Here is a 21,112-nt window from a genome sequence, read left to right as displayed (position 1 = left end):
TGTTTAAGAATCAATTTACCAATTCTACCTAAGATGCATCTGTTATCCGAGACAAAGGCTGCATTCTGTCGGCGCACATTGCCAGCTGCCCTTGAGAGATGTAGCTGAGATTCCTCTCTTGTCGATGCAATTGGAGCCAATGAGACCATCCTTTTTCTTGAGAACCACGTCTCTATACCAAGACAACGAGTTAGAAATAGACAAAAAAATGTACGAAAAATTAGATAATAGGAAGAAATTCTTCACATTAACAAAGCAGAAGACACATAATATAAGTCATCCTGGTCGCTTACTAGATGAGTCATCTCATTAGTTTGTTTTTACAAACTCCTAGTAAGACTGATGCTGTTTCTTAGATGTTAATGACGGAATTAATTTGCACACTTGTTTGATGTTAAAGGCAAAAAAATCTACATACTATGTCTCTTGGGAAATTCTACCATCTAACAAAATCAAGATAAAAAGAGCCACCAAAATCACACCGTTGCATTTCATAAGACGGTGTAAGAGAAAGCTTGAGCACAGAAAATACTATTCCAGATTGTCTATAACGACCTCCAGTCCCTCAAATCCTAATCTAAAACAGGGACCTATAAAGTACGACATCAGGAAACTGCATGAAACAATCTACGGCAAAGTCCCCACACATTTACAAGCAGAGATCGATCTCGACACCTGATTGCCTCCTCAAATGAGCTCCGGGAGAACTGCGAGAGAGAGAGACATGCCCTGGGAGAACAACTGCTGCGATTGAGAACGGATCTTCCTTCCCAGTCCATCGCCTCCAAAGATCATTCCGCCCGATCTCCTAGCAAAGATCGACCAGAAAAATCAAAGAGAGGGAAGAACAATCGAGATAAACTGCGACTAGGGACAAAGAAAGAGAATGACCTGAAAACCTGGGAGGAAGCACGGAGATGGAGCTGAGATCGCAAGCCTTGTTGATCTTTAACTTCATCGGTTCCTCTTTGCGCGATCTGGATCGTAGTAACTCTGATCCTTGATCCGATCTACCAGAACCAAGGAGGAGATCGGTTTCAAGGTGAAGAACCCTAGAGCTTTGAGAGTTCGGTGAACGCTTCGTTGTGTGTCGAGATGGGCGGGTCGGAGAGGTTATATCTATAACCGCAGGATTTGAATTCTCTCTCCGCGGTTCCCAATTTGCCCTTCATGGGAATGCTAATGACAGTGATACGTCACACAACTTTTGATGCCGTCTTTCGATCGTTGATCATTATCCACCCTTAGCACATTTATGATCGCAATTAGGCGTCAAGCTCATCATCATCACGATCATCATCGATAAACAATATCATTTTTTTTCTTTCTTTTGAGAAATATTGACATTTATATTGTGAGTGTAGCAAGTTATATTAATAACTTGGTGTCATAAAAAAATTATGATTGAATTATATTAATAACAATTATGAGATTTGTTACAAAGTTTGTCAAATAGTGAAGCCAATTTTTTATATTTAATTAAATATTAAAACACAAATAAAGATATATGATATGCTGTAGCTAATATTTTTCTTGATTTATATGATATCATGTATTTTGATTGATAAAGGCGTCAGGTTTATTACATTCATTTCAATCGCCCGCACTAGCCAATTAGCCAAGCATCGCCGAGACATATTAAGAGCCGTTCATTACTTGATCATTGCCTCCTCGACGCTGATAAGATCACAGGTTGGACGTTGGACTGGGGAGGAGACAAGGTTCTTCTAATGTCGGATTGATGGTCGTGAGAGTAGATTCGTGCAGGGGGTTGATGATGATTTAGAAGGTGAGGGAAGAAGGAAAGCGATGCCTTCGCCCACGCAAATCTTGGAAGACCCCATCAATTCGCTGATCCAACGATGCCCGGACATGCGAACCCTCCGCCAAATCCACGCCCACTTCCTCAAATCCCCCCTCGGTTCATCCGCGTACGCCCTCTCCAAGATCCTCGCCTTCTCCGCCCTGTCCGCCTCCGGCGACATCGCCTATGCCCGCCGGATGTTCGCTCAAATTCCCAACCCAAATGTGTTCTCGTGGAACTCCATTATCCGGGGATGCTCTCTCGTCCCGGAACAGTCCAAAGAGCCTATTTCCCTCTATAAGCGGATGCTTCGAAGCGGCTTCGCGCACCCGAATAGCTTCACCATCGCATTTGTTCTGAAAGCGTGCTCCATTGTCTCAGCCTTCTCGGAAGGCCTCCAGGTTCACTGCCATGCACTGAGGTACGGCCTCTTCTCGAGTCCGTTTGTCCAGACCGGGCTCCTGAACTTCTACGCGAAGTGCGAAAAGATTGCCTGCGCGCGATGCGTGTTCGACGAAATTTCTGACAAGAATTTGGTCGCATGGAGTGCGATGATCGGCGGGTACGCGAGAATCGGGTTGGTGAATGAGGCGTTGGTACTGTTTAGGGAGATGCAGGAAGTGAGAATTGCTCCTGATGAGGTTACAATGGTCAGTGTCATCTCAGCTTGCGCCAAGGCGGGCGCTTTGGATTTGGGAAGGTGGGTTCACGCATTCATCGACAGGAAGGGAATCGAGCTCGATCTTGAGCTCAGCACCGCGTTGATCGACATGTATGCGAAATGTGGGGCGATAGACAAGGCACGGGAAGTGTTCGACGGCATGGATGTCAGGGATACAATGGCTTGGAGTTCGATGATTGTTGGGCTAGCAATTCATGGCCATGTGAAGGATGCTCTGGAACTTTTCTCGGCGATGTTGGATTCCCAGGTGAAGCCGAACCATGTGACCTTCATCGGCGTTCTATCAGCGTGTGCTCACAGCGGATTAGTAAGCGATGGCCGTCGGTATTGGTCCACCATGCGGGAGCTGGGCGTTGCACCATTGATGGAGCATTATGGGTGCATGGTTGATCTACTGTGCAGAGCTGGCCGATTGGAAGAAGCTTACACCTTCGTAAATGGCATGCCTATCATGCCGAATTCTGTAATTTGGAGAACGCTGCTGGTGGGATGTAAAAATAGCAGGACTTTTGACGAAGCAGAGACCGCAGCAGAGCAACTTCTTCAGCTGGAGCCACTGAATGCAGAGAACTACGTGCTTCTCTCAAACTTGTACGCTTCCAGATGCCAGTGGGATAAAGTGAGCCGCATGAGGAAGAAGATGAAGGATCATGGCGTGAAGGTCGTCCCAGGATGTAGTTCTACTGAGATCGATGGTTTCGTCCACGAGTTCACGGTGGGTGACGATACTCATCCCGAGATCAAGGAGATCAGGGAGATGCTGAGGGACATCGCAGAGCGGGTTCGGCGAGCAGGTCATGAGCCGTGGACCTCCGCGGTGCTTCATGATGTGGTCGAAGAGGAGAAGGAGAGCGCGCTCTGCGAGCACAGCGAGAGGTTAGCGATTGCCTACGGCATGCTGAAGACTGAGGCGCCGGTTGTGGTCCGGGTGGTGAAGAACCTGAGAGTGTGTGGGGATTGCCATGAGGTGACAAAGATCATAAGCAAGATATATGACAGAGAGATCATCGTGAGGGATCGCGTCCGCTTCCATCGATTTGTGAATGGAAGTTGTTCCTGCAGTGACTTCTGGTGATGCTCGATCTGCATCCTTTTCTTCAATTCTCTGGAGTTGGCCAACCAACTCCATGCAAATCATATGCGGTAATCATACTCAGCACAATCTAAATTTCATAGGACTTATTTGTGACGCCTAAGGAGCCATTAAAAGTTATAACAATTCAAAAGAAGCATTCGTATTTTTTCATACATAATGTGTAAAGAAAGGACATTATTTTTTAGCTAAATAATGAGATGTATGTTAGAGTTTGATATATATTAGATTCTTTTCCTAACTGCTTAAGTATTTATGATATTATCATTGGTGTTAAATGTGATATGAACAAGTTTGCTTAAGTCAAATTAGGCTTCTCATTAAATGTGAAAACCATCAACGGGTCCGATTTTGGTCAATCAAATCAACTAATAGGCTAACCCGATCCCGGGATTAGACTCGTTAACAGTGCCGACTCGGACCGCGGAATCGACACCGATTCCAACTCGGTGTTTGTGTCTTATCCAGATCCCCTTGCGGACTCCCCGATCTAAGAGGGTGGTAAAGCAAGTCACCCCACTGTACCGCCGACGAGCACTGGAAAGCTGGGAAATGGCCGTCTCTCTTCCTTCTTCGTCGCCGCTGCCTGCTTCTTTACCCTCCAATCTCTTAACTCGTTCTCGGCTCCTCTCACCCCTCTCTCACGCTCTGCAATTGAAGTGCCTCCTCGCCGGCGAGCCGGCGGGGAGGACGCGCAGTTTCTCCCTCCGATCATCGTCCCTGAGGGTCGGCGCTTTCGCCGCCGATTCTTCTTCGGCTGTCGGTTCCGGTAACTATCGATGCCCCTTCTTTGTTTCTCTTTGCGCGTGCGGATAGCGATTCGAGGTGCCTTGAACTGTTTGCAGAGTTGAGCACGGAGCTGGATGCGGTGTCGCGCTTCAGTGAGATCGTCCCGGATACTGTCGTCTTCGATGACTTCGAAAGGCAAAGATTATCTCTTTCTTCTCCATTCCTTTTCTTTTCTTTCCCCCAATTTTCTCATGTCGTTTGATATTGCGATGTGATGTAGGTTTCCACCGACAGCTGCCACTGTGAGTTCGTCGCTCCTCCTAGGCATTTGCAGCCTCCCTGACACCAAATTCAGGGTAAGAGCTCTAATGAGCTATTTTTAATCTAATTTTGTAGTTATCAACGAGTATGCGATGGGTCACATGTGCAAAAGGCTGACCTTTGTGGGTTTTAGAGTGCGATAGAGACTGCCCTGGCTGACAGCGAATGCTATGAGCAGGATGATCCCAATGACAGGCTTTCTTGCTTCTGTGACAAGGTTTGTGGCTCACTGAGTGCAATATTTGCCGAGCCTCTGATTGCTTGTGGTTTCAGGAGAACCATTTTTTGTGGATCGGCAGGCTCTTGTCAATGTCGGAGCGGACTTGGCCAGATTAGTTCCTGGTCGTGTATCAACCGAAGTAGATGCTCGTCTTGCTTTTGATGCACATGGCATTGTTAGAAAGGTCTGATTACTGATCTGAAGTCTACTAGTTTAAGATTATCTGTTGCCATCTGTATAACATTAACCATGGTAGTCTCTGGGATAATACATAGCAAGGTGACACTGTTCTTTATTATTCACTTTATGCTTAATGCCTGATATTTTCAACTTTTTTGTGAGTCAAAATTTGAGAAACTTTTTCATTTTGCATTTCTTGGATGCTTCTATGGAAATAACTAACTCTTTTGTAGAGTACTTTTGGTTATTAATGAACTACTCAGTGTCTTAGTTTCCCAAGAATTTGGATTTCCTTTTGTGGGATTTTCTGTTGCTAAAAAGAAAATATGTGTGCCATTATTTGCTTCAACTTGGTTCTATTTTCACCATCTCCTGATCTTTCCTTATTTATGTTTTTCTAGCAACTGTCTATAGTCATCAGCTGCAAAGATTTGCTTGTTTAAATTGAGTTTTGTTGACCTAGAATTTAGCATTGTCATTGGCTTCTGTTCTAAAATTTTATTGTTAGAGTTATGAGTTGCACATTGAGTTGGATTTTGAGTGAGAATTCAAAATTGTGAATTGGCCTTTGTTAGGTTTGGATTAACCTGAAGTTGAGTATTTGATTCTCAAGTTTTGTTAGGTTTGAAATGGGTTTTGATGGAGCTCAATTGAATGGTTTATATATATATATATATATATATATATATATATATATATGATTTGGGATAACTTAATGGGTAATCTTCACGTTGAAGAAACATAATATCTTTTGGGAGTGTTGATGCCCATAATAAAAATTATAAAGTTGACCATGCAAAAAAGTCAGTTGCTTGATCAAATAAGCTAGAGGTGAAATTTTATCTTTTTCTTTACAAATCTTTGGAAAAAGGGCATGTTAGTATTATAGTTAACTCTGAAGAATTTGAAAGCCAATGTCACAATAGGTAAGAGCTCTGAAATGTATATTTGTCCACCACTTAATATTTTTTCTAAGGTGTATTTTTTTAAAATTCTGTATAATGTTATTTCTAAATAGTGGAAGCAAGAGAAAGTTGTCCGAGGAGTCTTAATCAACTTACTTTGGCTTGTCTACTTGTTATATATATTTTTTCCCAATATTTGTTATAATCACGGTGGAAGGTATTAATAATTTGCCTTTTCTAATTGGTGTGTATTGCTACAGGTTCATCGTCTTTTACGGTTATACTATGAACTAGAGGTACCTTCAGAGCGTTTGCTTTTCAAAATTCCATCTACCTGGCAGGTAAGACATTATGTTATACAATGATGTTTTTTTCTTTGAAAAAGAATAGGTGTATTTCTGATCCTGTTCTCTATCTGACATCAATGATTTTGTGGTTCCTCTCAGGGCATAGAAGCTGCAAAGTTACTGGAATCTGAAGGAATACAAACACATTTGACCTTTGTCTACAGGTACTTGTAGGGTTTTCTTGCACACTGTGATCCTTGATCAGAAAAAAAATTTCACTGGAACTTTCTCATGCTGATGTAATATAGGGCTGCTTTGCACCTGAAAATGGAAAGTTTCATGGAGCTTTTTATTTGTAAACAACAAGATTAACAAATCAATGTGCCAGCTCTTCAGTGCCAACATGAACTCCCACCATTAAGCTTTGTTTAGGCAGTATAAATAGCCAAATTATATGCAGTCAAATGTTTTTCTATTGCTTTTTTATTAACTTTCTCATAGATTTCCATTCACATGGCACCACTAGTTCTAGTCTATTCATCTCAACTGAACAAAGCTTTTTATTTGTGTAATCTGAATATATTTTTAACAATTTATGGATGAAGTCAAAACTCAAGCTTTCTAAAATATTGTTGGTTCATGATCCCTTATCAAAGAGACTGATCAAAATGTCCTTGCATGTGCCTGACTCAAGCTAATGTCATAAGTAGGGACCACTAGTTTTGTGATCTTTTTAGAATTATTTATCAACATTAGTCATTACTTTGAGATTGTTGTATATTTATAAAAATATTGAATTCCTCACTTGTTAAGGCGACCTATAAATATAGTTGGAAGAGCAGAAACAATTGCTATTTATGGTACAAGAAAAAGTAAAGGAAGGCCTAACTTACTAGAACCTATAAATAAGTATTAAATACTCTCAATTTAGTTAAGGATATATTATGCTCAATGGTGGTAAAAGATCAATAAAGCCGACCTGAGATAGTTAAAATATTACTGCTTTGTTGCTTTTCAGATGTTGTGCTACTGAAATTTTCATTCATAATGGTTCAGTTTTCTGGTACTGAACACCTTCAAATAATCCTGTAAATCACAATTTATAATCTTACAACTTTTGGAGATTGTGATGATCATGTTCTAGATGCCCATACAACGAATTATCTGACTGATATGTTTCTCAATTTGCTTGGTTTAATGATCCTTTTATCTTAATATTGCAGCTTTCCTCAAGCAGCAGCTGCTGCACAAGCGGGTGCATCTGTCATCCAAATTTTTGTTGGTCGCATTAGGGTAATCCTTATATACAAGGAATATTATAGCACATTCATTACAATCACTCATGATAAAGTTTATTGCAGGACTGGTCAAGAAATCATACTGGTGATCCTGAGCTAGATGCTATCTGCAGGAAAGGGGAAGATCCTGGATTAGAGCTTGTGAGTCCCTTTTGTTTGTCATAACAAAATTCTTTCCTCCATCCTTAAATCTCAACAAGACATGTATGCATGTTTGCGATGAAGTGCTCATCATTATCTTTATCAAATTTATCCAAGATTCTGCAACGTCATATTTAAAGCTGCTTGCATGCAATTGATCTAATGTACTTGGATGGTGACGTTTCTTATGTTTGTTTTATATGATATTTTTTATTTGTACTTTTGCAACTTCTTTGTAAATTGTTCTGAAGTTCAGGTGCATTTTGTCGTACAACACATGAAATCTGATTGTGGTGGCAACTGGTGTACTCATTCTCATTCAATTGATATAGTTGACTTTGCTGCTAGAGATTTTGGTGTTCTGATGAATCATAATTTTTATCATTGAATTAATAGAGGAATCTTGAGTCAGACAAGGACTCCGTCTGTTGTAAAGATGGGTTATTGGCACATCATCTATTAATAATATATGAAGGAATAATAAGCATAAGAAAGTATTGTGCCTCTGTCACAGATAATATAGAGGGACGAGTATATGCTTATTTGGAAATTTTATGATGGGTAGATTCTCCTCAGAGGCTGCTCTTTTGTAGATCATGATTAATTTGGATTGGAAATAGTTCTTCCCGCATGTGGGTATCCCTCCATGGACTAGATGGTGATTCATGCCTCAAGCTGTCTTAAATTCCTTTTAATTCATGTCTTGCTTGTTCAAAAGTGCTAGTTGCTTACAAGAATGGGATTTTGTTTGTTTGAGATGAAATCTTGAATCCAGGTTACACTATTGGTAGTAATTTAGTAAAGCTAATTTTTGGTTCCAAAGAGGATGATTGAGTTCTTGTGGAGTTATTAGAATTATCTTTTTATTTTTTTTAATTTTAGTGCATTTCTTGTGCTTGTTGGCTTTGTTATTTTAGTTTTTCATCTTTGTAGCCGTATGTTATAAGTTAACGATTAAACTTGGGGAGTTTCTCATGCTCAGTCTATGTCAAGTTATTCTTCTTTTGATTCTGTAGTGTTTTCTCCTATTCCTTTGTTGATTCATACTATAGCTTTAGTGCTAAGAATATTAACAATCTAACTTCATCCTTTTCACTATCTTGTTCAACACATTACTGAATGTGCTGACCGAACAATCTATAGTATCAACTTTTAGATGGTTGTTCCCTATTCTGATACTTATGCAAGGTAACCGGCCATTAAGAGCTTAAAAATGAGCGGTATTTTCTCTGGAATGCTACTGCGGATGATCGAGAAGGAAATGCCAAGAGAACTAAACAGTCTTCCTTGGAACCACTGAGACTAGACAAAAACCGTGGTGATTGTTCAGCTAGTACAACGTTCTAGAATCAGCATGTGTATTGATTCTGACCATTGTTCTCCAAGCTTCTAATGCTGGATGCTAGGACATGAATAAAAAAAAGATGATTTTGTTACACTTATGAGTGCTTTGAATTTATAGCATAAGAAGTAAAGAGCAGTGATAGTGAATTAGTAGTTTTTCCTAGCTTTGCTCATGATATTATGAGCGCTATACATATGTGTATCAATGTTCTAACTACGTAGAAAGAAGAAGATATATGTTAGATTAATTTTATTAAGAACACGGTGAAATTTAACTGCAGGTGGCTAAAGCATACAATTATATTCACAAATATGGACATAAATCAAAGTTGATGGTAGCTGCAATTCGCAATAAGCAGGATATATTTAGCCTACTGGGGTAAGTTTTTAGCTATATCTGATTTATAATATTCACTATGTGATGCATGTTGATGTTGATGCTAATAGCAAGATTCCTTTTGGTGTTCAGAGTTGACTATATGATTGCGCCTTTGAAGATATTGCAGTCTCTAAAAGAATCAATCACCTATCCAGATGAAAAGTACTCGTTTGTGAGGAAATTATCTCCTAGCTCAGCCATGCCATACAATTTTAGTCAAGAAGAGGTAATCTTGGACTCTTTTGGAACTTGATATGTTGGTACTTGATTGAGAAAAAGATAATATGAGCATATTAGAAAATGCTACTGCACTAGAGAAATCCTACTACATGAACATTTTTATCCATAAATACTTCTTCCAGGAGTATTTGCCAGATTACTGTGTAATAAATTACATCCTGGTTCTATAAATAAATTTTAATTGAATTCTTATATCCTGCAATTTTAAAACCATATTTTTGCCTCTTAAAATTCAAGCACCAATAGAACTTAAATCTTTATCTTTCATTCACACTTGAATGTAAGTGTTTATATGTTTCTCTTTTACATAGTCTGTTTATCCATTGATTGATTTTGCATTTGGTATCATTTCTTATCGACTAACAGGAACAGCCTATACTTTAACTGTGGTAGCACTCTAAACTCAATATTCTTTCTTATGGAAAAGGAGATGCCAATTAGGGTTAATCTCCTGCATTTTAACAATATATACAAACAGAATACAAATAGGTGTAACACCATGGAAGCCCACCAAGCAAACACCCTGAACTCATTCAACATAGGATAGCTCTTCTGAAGATACGACATTGCATAATTCATCCTCTTCTATTGATGCAGCTTGTGAACTGGGATCAAGCAAGCTTTTCGTCTGCCATGGGACCTGCTTCGAAAGAGCTCCTTGCTGCAGGGTTGGAAGGTTTTGCAAATCAAACGAAGCGTGTCGAGGAGCTCTTTGGGAAAATATGGCCACCTCCTAATGTCTAGTTATCCTTTGAATAAGCTTGCAGAAAAGAGTTGATCTCTTCCTCGGACTAGTAAATTTACTTCATGCAGTTGCACTTGCTGAGTTGCTGTTATGTTTGGTATTTGATAACCAACCCTTTTAAAGAGAAACCAGAGACCACCTCAGCAAGAATCAGTGAATTACCAATATGAAGAATGATCTTCAACAGTGAGGGGGTCTCTCCAACTTGTATGCAGGTGAATTCGATAGAACTTAGTAGCAGCATACTGTTCTTCCTTTGGGTTTTCCTTGTTCTGAAGAACTTTTTTACCTCATCCATTGTGTAATAAAACCTTTGATGTTGAAGCCACTATGCGAATTGTTACTGTTATGTCATATATTTAAGCAGTAGTCTTCGTGGTTACTCCTTCGGAAGGGATTGACTAAGAGACTCCCATGTGACTATTGTAAGATTACATTCGAGACGGAGGTTGGCAGCAGACCTTCTCATCTTCCACCTCCAACTTTATGAACAGAGTACATGTAACACTCAGTAGATTTATTGATTCATAAGAGATTAATGGATGTAGTACTATTAATTTGATCTTAAATATCTGTGGTCGGTCATTTACACTACTAAGTTTTAGAATGGGAATGATGCATCATGGAAGTCCTCTTGGACGCTGAGGGAAACATGGCGACATGCATCATCATGCATGTAGGCTCGCCATCATGAGGCGGCGCGCATGCACGTGTTTTGATGGCGCCATCATTTTGTTCTCCGCGCAGAATAGCCGTCCGATCAACCACGAGAGGCGATGCCTCTAACGTGATCGCGGTCGGTGACGGGTTCCAGTCTTCCACGCTACGTGGATGGCCGGGCGCCGATCGCGGCAGCACGTGCCCCCTCCGATGATCCTGAGCTCTGCTCTCTCCTTCGGGACACGCAACACCCGTTTCCACCCATTTTAATTCGACACCGGCACCGTCCGTGGATCGAATCCCGCGTGAGCCGAGCAGCCGATCCAACGGCACCGCTGGCGATCTAGTCCTCCAACCAGGCTTCTCTGTTCATCCGGGCCCCACCCGCAACTGGCTTGCACGAGCTCCAACACCAACCATCTTCGTTCTCCAACCACACGAAGCCACGCGAGCAACCGACACGATGCTCCGGGTCGTTGACCGCCGACGGAGTAGCTTCCACTGGTTTGTCTAGTCTTTGCAGGTGCGTCGGCTCGGCCGCAAATGCTGTTCTTTTGGCTTACTTCTCACAGCTGTGTCGGCCGAGTCCACGAGGAGAAAGGCAGCGGGTGTCATGCTGTCACTGTGACTGCCTCTTTCTCCTGCTCCTGCCTTTTGTCTCAACTTTCAACCTCATCACTGCCACTCTTCTGCTCTCTCTTCTGCATCAACTTCTGCAGGTCTGCAGCTGCAGGCTCGTCTTCCGTAGCTCATCACTCTCACCGGTCTGTTTGCCTTCGAGCGCATCACGACACAGCTGGCTGTATATAGAATGAAAATGGAGCGGCGTCGGTCGTTTCCGGCCGTGGCATTACCGCTGCTGGCGGTGTGGGCGTTGGTGATGGTGGTTCCCTGCTTCGCCGCAGATCCTTACGCCTACTTCGACTGGGATGTGTCCTTCATCAACGCCGCCCCTCTCGGCGTCAAGCAGCAGGTCCTCTCTTCTGTCTCCAGTTGTTTACTGTTGCAGGATACTTGCATTCCTCTGTTGTTCTGTGAAGTATCGAATTGTTAGATCCGCTCCTTTTTTGCTTCTTCCGGAAAGAATCTGAGCTAAACCATGACCTCTCTCTCTCTCTCTCTCGTGAAGGTCACAATCCAACTGCTGGACCATAGAGCTCAAATCTCAGCTAATACTGGTTTCAAGATTTCCTTCGATTTCTATTGACTTCTATGGCTATTTGTGCCGGTTGGTGGCAGGTAATTGGGATCAACGGGCAATTCCCAGGTCCCGTCGTCAATGTCACCACGAATTGGAACGTCGTCGTGAACGTTCTCAACGATTTAGACGAGCCTCTGCTGATCACATGGTACAGCTTCGTCGTCTATCTCCATCATTACAGAGTAGTCCGTCCAGGAATTCAACAGCACCATGTTCTTGGTTTGCGTGAAGGAATGGCATCCAACAGCGCAAGAACTCATGGCAAGATGGGGTGTTGGGCACAAACTGCCCCATCCCATCAGGTTGGAACTGGACTTACCAGTTCCAGGTGAAGGACCAGATCGGCAGCTTCTTCTACTTCCCCTCCATCGGCTTCCAGCGAGCCGCGGGCGGCTACGGAGGATTCATCATCAATAACCGCGACGTGATCGCAGTGCCCTTCGACAAGCCCCATGGTGACATCACCCTCTTCATTGGAGACTGGTACAACAAGGACTACAAGGCACGTAGTCTCAACCCAGTCGCCAGCTCCATCAATGCAACGTCTCCCTAACCAAGCTATTCCCCTGTGTAGGATCTCAGAAAGGCCCTCGACGACGGGAAGGATCTCGGAATGCCCGATGGCGTCCTGATGAACGGAAAGGGTCCGTATCGATACAACAAGACGCTCGTCCCCGATGGCATCGACTACGAAACCATACATGTTCATCCTGGTAATAGATCTCGTCTCTTCTATTAGCAGCTTCGAGCGATCACATCCCTCACTGTTCTCGAGCTTGGAGCAGGCAAAACGTATCGATTTCGTGTGCACAACGTTGGCATCTCCACCAGCTTAAACTTCAGGATTCAGAACCACAACATGCTGCTGGTGGAGACCGAGGGATCGTACACTGTGCAGCAGAACTACACCAACTTGGACATCCATGTGGGGCAGTCGTACTCGTTCTTGGTCACCATGGATCAGAACGCAAGCAGCGATTACTACATCGTCGCGAGCGCTAGGTTTGTGAACGAGTCTCGTTGGAGCAGAGTCACGGGTGTTGCCATCCTTCACTACTCCAACTCCAAAGGCAAAGCCTCCGGCTCTCTTCCCGACCCACCCAACGATTTCTACGACAAGACCTTCTCGATGAATCAAGCAAGATCGATCAGGTTCGTCTGCAATGGCAGAATCCAAGTAGCAACTCGACACTGACGTCTCACTTCTTTGCGGCGTGTGTTATCAGGTGGAATCTGAGCGCTGGCGCGGCGCGGCCGAATCCTCAGGGCTCGTTCAGATACGGATCGATCAATGTGTCTCAGGTGTACGTCCTGAAGAACAAGCCACCGGTGGTGATCAATGGAAAACGACGAGCCACGCTCAATGGGATCTCGTACTCTCCTCCGGAAACACCACTGAGGCTTGCGGACGAGTACAAGCTGAAGGGGGTTTACACGCTTGATTTCCCCAGCAGGCCTCTCAAAGGAGCGCCAAAGATTGGGAGATCTTTGATCAACGGAACTTACCGGGGATTCATGGAGATCATATTTCAGAACAATGACACCAAAGTTCAGACGTACCACATGGATGGATATGCATTTTTTGTGGTTGGGTATGCGAATTGGTACGGGTAGTTCTTCGTGCACTCCATTTCTCCTCCTCCAATAACATGGATCTCTCATGGCAGGATGGACTACGGGGAGTGGACAGAGGAAAGCAGAGGAACATACAATAAGGGAGATGGTGTTGCCCGCTGCTCGACACAGGTTTTGACCATGGAAACTTCTCATTCTCTTACAGCACGATGATGAACAGAGAGAAATGTTGAGCCTGTGACATGACGATGCTTAGGTCTTCCCCGGAGCATGGACTGCAATCTTGGTTTCGCTGGACAACGTAGGAATCTGGAACGTGAGGGCACAGAATCTGGATTCATGGTATCTCGGCCAGGAAGTGTACGTAAGAGTCGTCAATCCAGAAAACACCAACAAAACAGAGCTGCCAATTCCGGACAATGCTCTGTACTGTGGTCGTCTCCAGAAGTACCAAAAGTACGCCATTTCTTTTGCAGTTTTTACCTTCCTCGCTCACAAAAGCTGATTGCTGCTTTTGGACTTGTTTCAGTGAGCAGACTCCTCACCACAAGCAAGCTTCATCTGCTTCGGCTACATATCGAACCTCCGAGTTACTGGTGCTGATGCTTCTCCTGGTTGGAATTGCTTGATGCAAACACTGTTGTGGGTGGGTATTTATGGATTTTATGTTATTCTTTTTGGTTTTGGGTTCTGGGAGGACAAGCCATTCATTCTTTGTGTCCAAATTCATGCACCCTCTGCTATTGCATTTTCCATTGCCAGCTGAACAAGATAGCCATCTTCATCACAGCATCAAAGAACTGCAATTTGAAAGGTCAAACAGGGCTATGTGAGATGGATTTGTACCTTAGAACTGGGGCTTGTTGGTGCCACTTGTTCTATGTGTCTGCCTCACCCATTTGCTCCTCCACTGATCAAATGGAGAGAAAGCTGATATCTTATATGATGGTTTTACATTTTTTTCTAGATTATAAAGTCAATCAGAAATCCAATGTTTATCCTCCAAAAATCAATTGGCAATCAACTCAAAATTCATAAAATTTGGATTAACAAAAATTGATTTAATAATCAATTTCTAATAAACTTTTCAATCCTGTTAAGGATCCAAATGATAGAAAGATTATAAATATGAGAGGAAAGGAGAATACAATTGATTAAAGAAACTCTTATAGGCATGCAAATGATAATTTACATTAATTTATCATGTGAGATATTTTCATCAATAAAATCGATCATTATATTTATGAAAGTGAGATATTTAATGGAATCGACTCTATAAATCGATGATGACGTGATAATAAACGAATTAATTTTTTTTATAAATAAAAAAAAATTAATATAATTTTTAAAAATATTAAAATATTAAAATAAATTAATTATAAAAAGATAATATATCATTAACACTCTGGCAATGAATGCAGACATCGTGACATACGCTTCCTTTGTTTGAACGCGACGCCAATCCTTCAATCATTTTGGCACAGCTTATCTTCTTTCTTGTGTCAGACTGCTCATTCATTGTGATGATGCCAAGCACTCTGACACTCCTCCATTGGAAACCCGTAGACGATGGAGAATCCACAACATCATCGAGCTTACACTTTGCCCAGTAATAGTCCCTTCATACATACTTTCTTTCTTTCTTTCTTTCAATCCCCCAAAAAAATATTCAGTGTAAGAGAAGAGAGAGAGTATTAAATAACACATAAATGCTGACCTGACATGGAAACGATGTGGCCATCTGCATTGATTAGGCGACGACAAGGTTTGATTGCGGACAAGCAGATAACACCTAATCTTGGTTGATTAGGCTAAGCATAGGATGAAGTAATCATCGTTTAGGCTCTACTTTTTTGGGGGCGTTTCCATGTGACCAAAGGCCAGCGTTAACGGAGAGATAACGGAAGAGTGGGCCCATGCCCACTCACAGCTCAGCAGACAACGGAAACCTTCTCCCTCTTTTCGTTAAGAGGCTTCCTGAGATCCACTTCCGCCCCCCGTCTTGGCTCACCCACCAACAGCCCCTCCCCAAACAAATCCCGACATATATTACCCGCAGCAGAGTTGGGAGGAGTAGAGCGGCTCGTCTCGCAAAGGAAGAGAGATGCTTCAGAAGTTCGCATTAGCCTTCAAGACCAAGACCATCGAGTTCTTCGCCGAGGAGGAGGAGGAGGAAGAGGAGGCGGAGGCTGTCGATCTCGCTACCGACCCTGGCCGGGAGGTGGTCATCACTGGCCAGCGCGTGGTGGTCCTCAAGCCCGACCCGGCTCCCCGGACCGACCCCCAGACCCTCGCTGCCGCCGCCCTCGCCGCCGTCTCCTCCTTCCAGGCCGCCTACCTCCACCTTCAGACCGCCCACTCGCCTTTCCTCCCTGACGCCCTCCGCTCCGCCGACCGCGCCGCTGTTTCCCACCTCCGCCGCCTCTCCGTCCTCAGGCGCTCCTACCTCTGCCCCGGCGACAATCCCCCCTTTCCCCTCTCCTCCCACTTGGAGGCGCAGGTGCAGGAGAATCAGAGCCTGCTGCGCGGCTTCGAGACCGTCGTTGACCGTCTCCAGTCCGACATCGATCGCAAGGATGCCGAGGCAGCTGCCCTCGAGAAGGCGCTGGCTGACCTCGACGCGGTCGGCGCGCGGCTCGCTGACCGGCTCGAGCGCGCGTGCATGCCTCCCGAGGAGAAGGTTGAGGCGCTGCTCACGGTCGGCGTCTTCGACTCGGTGCTCAGGGACACCTGCCGGCTGACGCATCGCTTCGCCCGGATCTTGGTCGATTTGATGAAGATGGCCGGGTGGGATCTGGGTGCGGCGGCGAATTGCATCTTCCCAGACGTGATTTACGCCAAGCCCGGGCACTGCCGGTACGCCATCCTCTCCTACATCTGCTTGGGCATTTTTGAAGGGTTCGATTCGTATGACTCGTGCGACGATGGGAGTCGCGTCGAGTTGGATGACATTGATGTAACCATTCGGAGGAATGACTCTCTGCAACAATTCGTCGAGCATTCCGCTCTCGATCCGATCGAGCTAATGCGGGACTTCCCAAGCTGTGATTTCGCAAACTTCTGCCAGAAGAAGTATGCGAAACTGATCCATCCCGGCATTGAGTCCTCTCTTCTGAGGAATTTAGCTACGACAGAGTCATCATTAGGTTCGCTGAGACAAACTAGTCCTCTGTATGAGCCATTTGTGAGCATGGCCAGCTCAGTGTGGATGCTTCACAAGTTGGCCTGGGCATACGACCCTGTGGTGGAAATCTTTCAGGTAGCCCGGGGGACTCAATTCTCGATGGTTTTCATGGAGAACATCGTTCGAAAGGTTGACAAGATGCGCATCGACCACGGGAGGGCTTCACGGCCAAAGGTTGGGTTTACTGTCGTTCCAGGGTTTCATGTCGGCAAGACAGTCATCCAGTCTAAGGTCTACGTAGATGGTTCGAAGCAGGCATCATAATTCTGCATTCATTTGTGTAAATGGAGATACTTAGAGGCGCCCTTTCGGTATAGGAGATAGTGTAAAGGGCATTAACAAGTGTGTATCAATAAAATGAAGGTCGACATAGTTCAATAGAAACTACATTTCGATATTTGTTCGGGCAGTAATATGTTGATTCCTTATTCTGTGATTAGTTATATTACATAATTGATCACATTGCATGTGTCGTTTCATCGGAATCTCAATGCTTCATCTATTCTTGTTGAAGCCAAAATGGATCCATACCGGTAACTATGTTTGCAGATAGATGATGTGTGCACCAATTCTCTCTTCCAAGCATAGCTAGATTGACATCTGTATGCTGTTATTTGCATCAGCTTGAAAGAAAGCATGATTTCAGTTTTGAAGGACTGGAAGTATTATTATTCTGTAAATTTCATGAGTTCATACACAAAGCATTGTCGAAAACCTTTTTATACCTTGGCTCAAAAGTCTATTCATGATCATTGTAGATTATGCTTGATCAAAGTATAAGTGATTGTCAAAACCCCCATTTCTTTGTTCCTAAAGTTTGTGCATGCTGGTGGTGTATCCATGGGCTAAGCTCTTGCTCTGATACTTCACAATCATATTTGCATCCAAAGATGTGTGCATTGCTACATCTTAGAACTCCTGATTTAGCAAAATCTGCTATTTATTGTTGTGAACTCTCTTAATGAGGTTTGCCAAGAAATTGTCTTTTGCATAGACCTGCTGAATTCTATGAAATTAGAAAGGATTAATCCTGGTGATTTGGTCAAGTGGCAAATTGTAATGGCCTTTAGCTTTGCTTCGACTGTCTGTGATGCTGGTTGACCTTTCTGATGAGCTTTGTGTTGTCTATCATTTAGAGCAGGTGATGCAATGTGGCTTGTGTCATCATTGGAGCCATGATAACCTTTCATATTCTCTAAGTTGCTGCCAGCATATTGGTGGAGCAGGTGTGTTCTTTGCTTGTAGAGTATGTTCTTGGTAAGATTCCAGTCTTGAAGCAGGTAGGGTAGTGCTGAAAAATATGAGGTGCTTAGTTTTGACTTTGTGCTTGAAGTTATAAATTTATCTTTGATGATGAATGAACTCTGGGGATAATTAACTACAGATTTTGATGAAAGTATTATCATAATGAGAGAATTAACTATGGAAGCAGCTTATCATTTACATGTAATAATTCTGTAAAATCTTTCAGATTTTTTTGACCATTGGGAGGTATCTTTACAGCTTTATCTGAATAATTTGTCTGATGAGTTTCTTTTTCCACAAGCAATGCATTTGCAATACTGCTCTTAAACAGGGAAACAGGGTAGATATAATAATTACATGTCCTTTGTGTAATGAAAAATCAATCATCTTCAGCTTTACAAAAAGTTTCACAAAATTTATTCTAGATAAAAAAATAAAAAAATCATCAATTAGTTGATCTAAAAATTTTAAAAGTTAAGCTAAAAAATAAAAAAAAATCTTTTGATCTTTCTAGGAGCTTATCATGTGTACTCTTATATTAAGCACACTTATTTATTATTTAGGTATTATGTAAGTTATATTTTGAAATTTTAAAAATATATTAATTTTTTAACATATTATTGTTGGTAATCATTATCTTCATCAATTATACCGAGACTCTTAAAAATCAAAATCTTTATCTTCATCAATTATTGTTGGGAATCTTTATCTTCATCAATTTTTTAAAAATTTTATATATTTCATTATATCAAGTTTTCATCACTTCTCCCCCTGTTTTTTTTTTTTTTCTATTTATCATCCTCTCTCTTTTATTTAGCTACATAGTACCACTAAAATTTGAAACATTTTAGTACAACTAAAAGTTATTAAAAAATAAAATAAAACTGTAAAAAAAAGAACTATATGAAACATTATATTTCTACCTTGTGCATTGTAACAATTAATAACCTCATTGTCATAACGTAATCTATTGATAGTATTATAATTATGACTCGGTAAGGTGAAAATCAAACAAATCCTGATGAACCTCTAAACCAAGAGAGTGAGGTAGACACCCTTAGGACTAAGCCAACAAATCATGACACAATGTTGAACCAATTATGTAACCAAATGACCTAAGTCCTAGGAGTTCTCTGACATTTAAAAAAATGATTTATAAGTGAAAAGGTTGATGAGTCGATTAGACAATATGTCTATTATTTACAATTCATAGCTTCAAATCAAGAAATTTTATCTACTTCCTAAGCCGCAGTTCGAACAAATCCTAGGTCCACCTACAAGATATTTGTTCACAATTATGCCATAATAATTCTTGATGATAAGCCTTTGACGTTAATGATGAATTCTTAGAATCTATTATAAATCCATAAACCTAAGCAACGAGCCAAGGAGTTCGATTTGTTGACAATTTAGAAAAAATGGTTAGAAGAGTCAAAGTAAATGGGTTGGATTTTGATGGTAAGTTTGACAAATATGTTTACTGGTTAGATAGGATGAAAGACTCCTTTGAGTGATATGAAATGATTGATATTGAATATATACGATTTGTAAAAATAAAACTGGTAGGGTCCATTAGGAAATATTAATAACATATCTAACATAATCTCGAATATCGTCGAGAGCCTCTCATCACTTAATGGGAAGTCATGAAACAAAAAAATTTTAAAAAATATTTATCAATTTACTCTCTAAGCCAATTGATTAAATAATTATTAAACCTAGTGTGGCATAATAATTAGTTCAATTTGAGGAACTTTTACTTAGGTGTGAAATAGAAGAGGATCAAATCATCATTGTCCAAAGATTTATTAACGGATTGAGATTTGACATCCAACTGAAAGTCTCCCTTAATTTCCTCGACACCATGAAGAAAGCTTTCTTACGAGTCCTTGAGATTGAGAAGTGTATCAAACTTTATTCAATTTATTAAGTATATTTTTAGTCTCTTAACAATAGAACTATTACCCAATCTATCCCAACTAGTGGCATTGTTAAGTCAAAAATCTCTACTACTAGCAATAATTTTGGCCCAACTATAAATCATCCAACTTGTCTAACTACTGATTCTTAAACTAATTCATCTTCAATCCAATTTCATTATTGTCATAGTAGAGGTCACAGTATCTCTCATTTTCCTCAATGTACTTTTACCTTAAAACAAAAACTAGAGGATTAAATTGAGAAAGTAGACCAAGTAGTCAAACTCGAAGCTTACTCAAGTAACAAAAATGAGCTAGAAATTGATGATGCATAAGTTAATATTGTTCGCATTATTCTCTCTACTACTAGTGATTCCAATGAATAGAAGAGGATAAGTATCTTCTATATTTTTATCCGAAGAAAGAAAAAAACTTACAAATTAGTTATTATTGAGGGTAACACTATGAACATAGTATTAAAATATGCTATCAAGAGATTGACTAAACCTTAAGGTAGAGTCACATTTAACCCATTTAAAGTAGTCTAGATCGACAAAACTACTCTATCGATGATTGAGAGATGCTTAGTACCGATAAAACTAGGCAATTAGTAAGATGAGATTTACTATGATGTCTTATCAATGGACGTTCCCCGCATTCTTTTAAGTCAACCTTGGTTGTATAACCTTGATGTTACCAATTATGGAAGAGAAAACAATTATATCTTTCTATACAAATGTAAAAATATCATTTTGCAACCAGTAAAATAGTTAGAACATGATAAATCAAGAACTCTCAAGTCTCCTCCACAAGCCTTAACCACCAAGGGACTCACTTACTATATCCTAAATATTTTGAAATGGAGAGCCCAAACAATAAATTCTATGTGACCGTATAGAAATTCCTAGCTCTGGCAGTAAATCTAACTCTTAAGGTTAAGTCCTTATTTGATAAGTTTTT

At 41.5% G+C, this 21,112-nt stretch overlaps 4 protein-coding genes across 5 annotated transcripts; all 4 read left to right on the top strand.

The window, feature by feature from the left end:
• Nucleotides 1-1,602: 1,602 nt before the first annotated feature.
• LOC103970340 (pentatricopeptide repeat-containing protein At1g59720, chloroplastic/mitochondrial-like) lies at nt 1,603-3,801 on the top strand. Its single transcript, XM_009384076.3, has one exon. It carries the CDS (start codon nt 1,810-1,812, stop codon nt 3,559-3,561), a length of 1,752 nt encoding a protein of 583 aa, XP_009382351.2. The 5' UTR covers nt 1,603-1,809; the 3' UTR covers nt 3,562-3,801.
• LOC103970339 (uncharacterized) lies at nt 3,490-10,750 on the top strand. The gene is made up of 13 exons (XM_009384075.3): nt 3,490-3,629; nt 4,048-4,348; nt 4,425-4,503; nt 4,589-4,664; nt 4,763-4,846; nt 4,929-5,033; nt 6,195-6,275; nt 6,381-6,445; nt 7,445-7,514; nt 7,583-7,660; nt 9,286-9,383; nt 9,474-9,609; nt 10,221-10,750. Exons 1-13 carry the CDS (start codon nt 3,561-3,563, stop codon nt 10,365-10,367), a joined length of 1,389 nt encoding a protein of 462 aa, XP_009382350.2. The 5' UTR covers nt 3,490-3,560; the 3' UTR covers nt 10,368-10,750.
• An 863-nt stretch (nt 10,751-11,613) lies between these two features.
• Nucleotides 11,614-14,482, top strand: LOC135596877 (monocopper oxidase-like protein SKU5). Of its 2 annotated transcripts, none has more exons than XM_065089107.1 (9): nt 11,614-12,001; nt 12,268-12,377; nt 12,461-12,731; nt 12,804-12,942; nt 13,015-13,381; nt 13,456-13,821; nt 13,897-13,975; nt 14,061-14,260; nt 14,334-14,482. In XM_065089107.1, the coding sequence occupies exons 1-9, from the start codon at nt 11,840-11,842 to the stop codon at nt 14,431-14,433; spliced, it is 1,794 nt and encodes a 597-aa protein (XP_064945179.1). In that variant the 5' UTR covers nt 11,614-11,839; the 3' UTR covers nt 14,434-14,482. The 2 variants fall into 2 exon arrangements, with proteins under 2 accessions (XP_064945179.1, XP_064945180.1); XM_065089108.1 differs by having other exon boundaries at nt 12,158-12,377.
• A 1,310-nt stretch (nt 14,483-15,792) lies between these two features.
• Nucleotides 15,793-17,385, top strand: LOC135596876 (protein GRAVITROPIC IN THE LIGHT 1-like). The gene has a single exon (XM_065089106.1). It carries the CDS (start codon nt 15,909-15,911, stop codon nt 17,250-17,252), a length of 1,344 nt encoding a protein of 447 aa, XP_064945178.1. The 5' UTR covers nt 15,793-15,908; the 3' UTR covers nt 17,253-17,385.
• The last annotated feature ends 3,727 nt before the right edge of the window (nt 17,386-21,112 follow it).

The sequence above is a fragment of the Musa acuminata genome, chromosome BXJ1-11 (assembly GCF_036884655.1).
Source record: "Musa acuminata AAA Group cultivar baxijiao chromosome BXJ1-11, Cavendish_Baxijiao_AAA, whole genome shotgun sequence".
NCBI classification, from domain to species: domain Eukaryota; kingdom Viridiplantae; phylum Streptophyta; class Magnoliopsida; order Zingiberales; family Musaceae; genus Musa; species Musa acuminata.
Note: the sequence above shows the minus strand (reverse complement) of the source record. Positions and strands in the feature narration are given on the sequence as shown.

What these genes read in the sequence shown, in the direction of transcription:
- LOC103970340 (XM_009384076.3), top strand. Translation starts at nt 1,810, where the DNA reads ATGCCTTCGCCCACGCAAATCTTGGAAGACCCCATCAATTCGCTGATC.
- LOC135596877 (XM_065089107.1), top strand. Translation starts at nt 11,840, where the DNA reads ATGAAAATGGAGCGGCGTCGGTCGTTTCCGGCCGTGGCATTACCGCTG. An exon ending in GAGCCTCTGCTGATCACATG is followed by an intron (nt 12,378 to 12,460) that starts GTACAGCTTCGT and finishes GTTTGCGTGAAG; the next exon opens with GAATGGCATCCAACAGCGCA. An exon ending in TTGCCCGCTGCTCGACACAG is followed by an intron (nt 13,976 to 14,060) that starts GTTTTGACCATG and finishes GACGATGCTTAG; the next exon opens with GTCTTCCCCGGAGCATGGAC.
- LOC103970339 (XM_009384075.3), top strand. Translation starts at nt 3,561, where the DNA reads ATGCTCGATCTGCATCCTTTTCTTCAATTCTCTGGAGTTGGCCAACCA. An exon ending in GTCTTCGATGACTTCGAAAG is followed by an intron (nt 4,504 to 4,588) that starts GCAAAGATTATC and finishes GATGTGATGTAG; the next exon opens with GTTTCCACCGACAGCTGCCA. An exon ending in AAGATCCTGGATTAGAGCTT is followed by an intron (nt 7,661 to 9,285) that starts GTGAGTCCCTTT and finishes ATTTAACTGCAG; the next exon opens with GTGGCTAAAGCATACAATTA.
- LOC135596876 (XM_065089106.1), top strand. Translation starts at nt 15,909, where the DNA reads ATGCTTCAGAAGTTCGCATTAGCCTTCAAGACCAAGACCATCGAGTTC.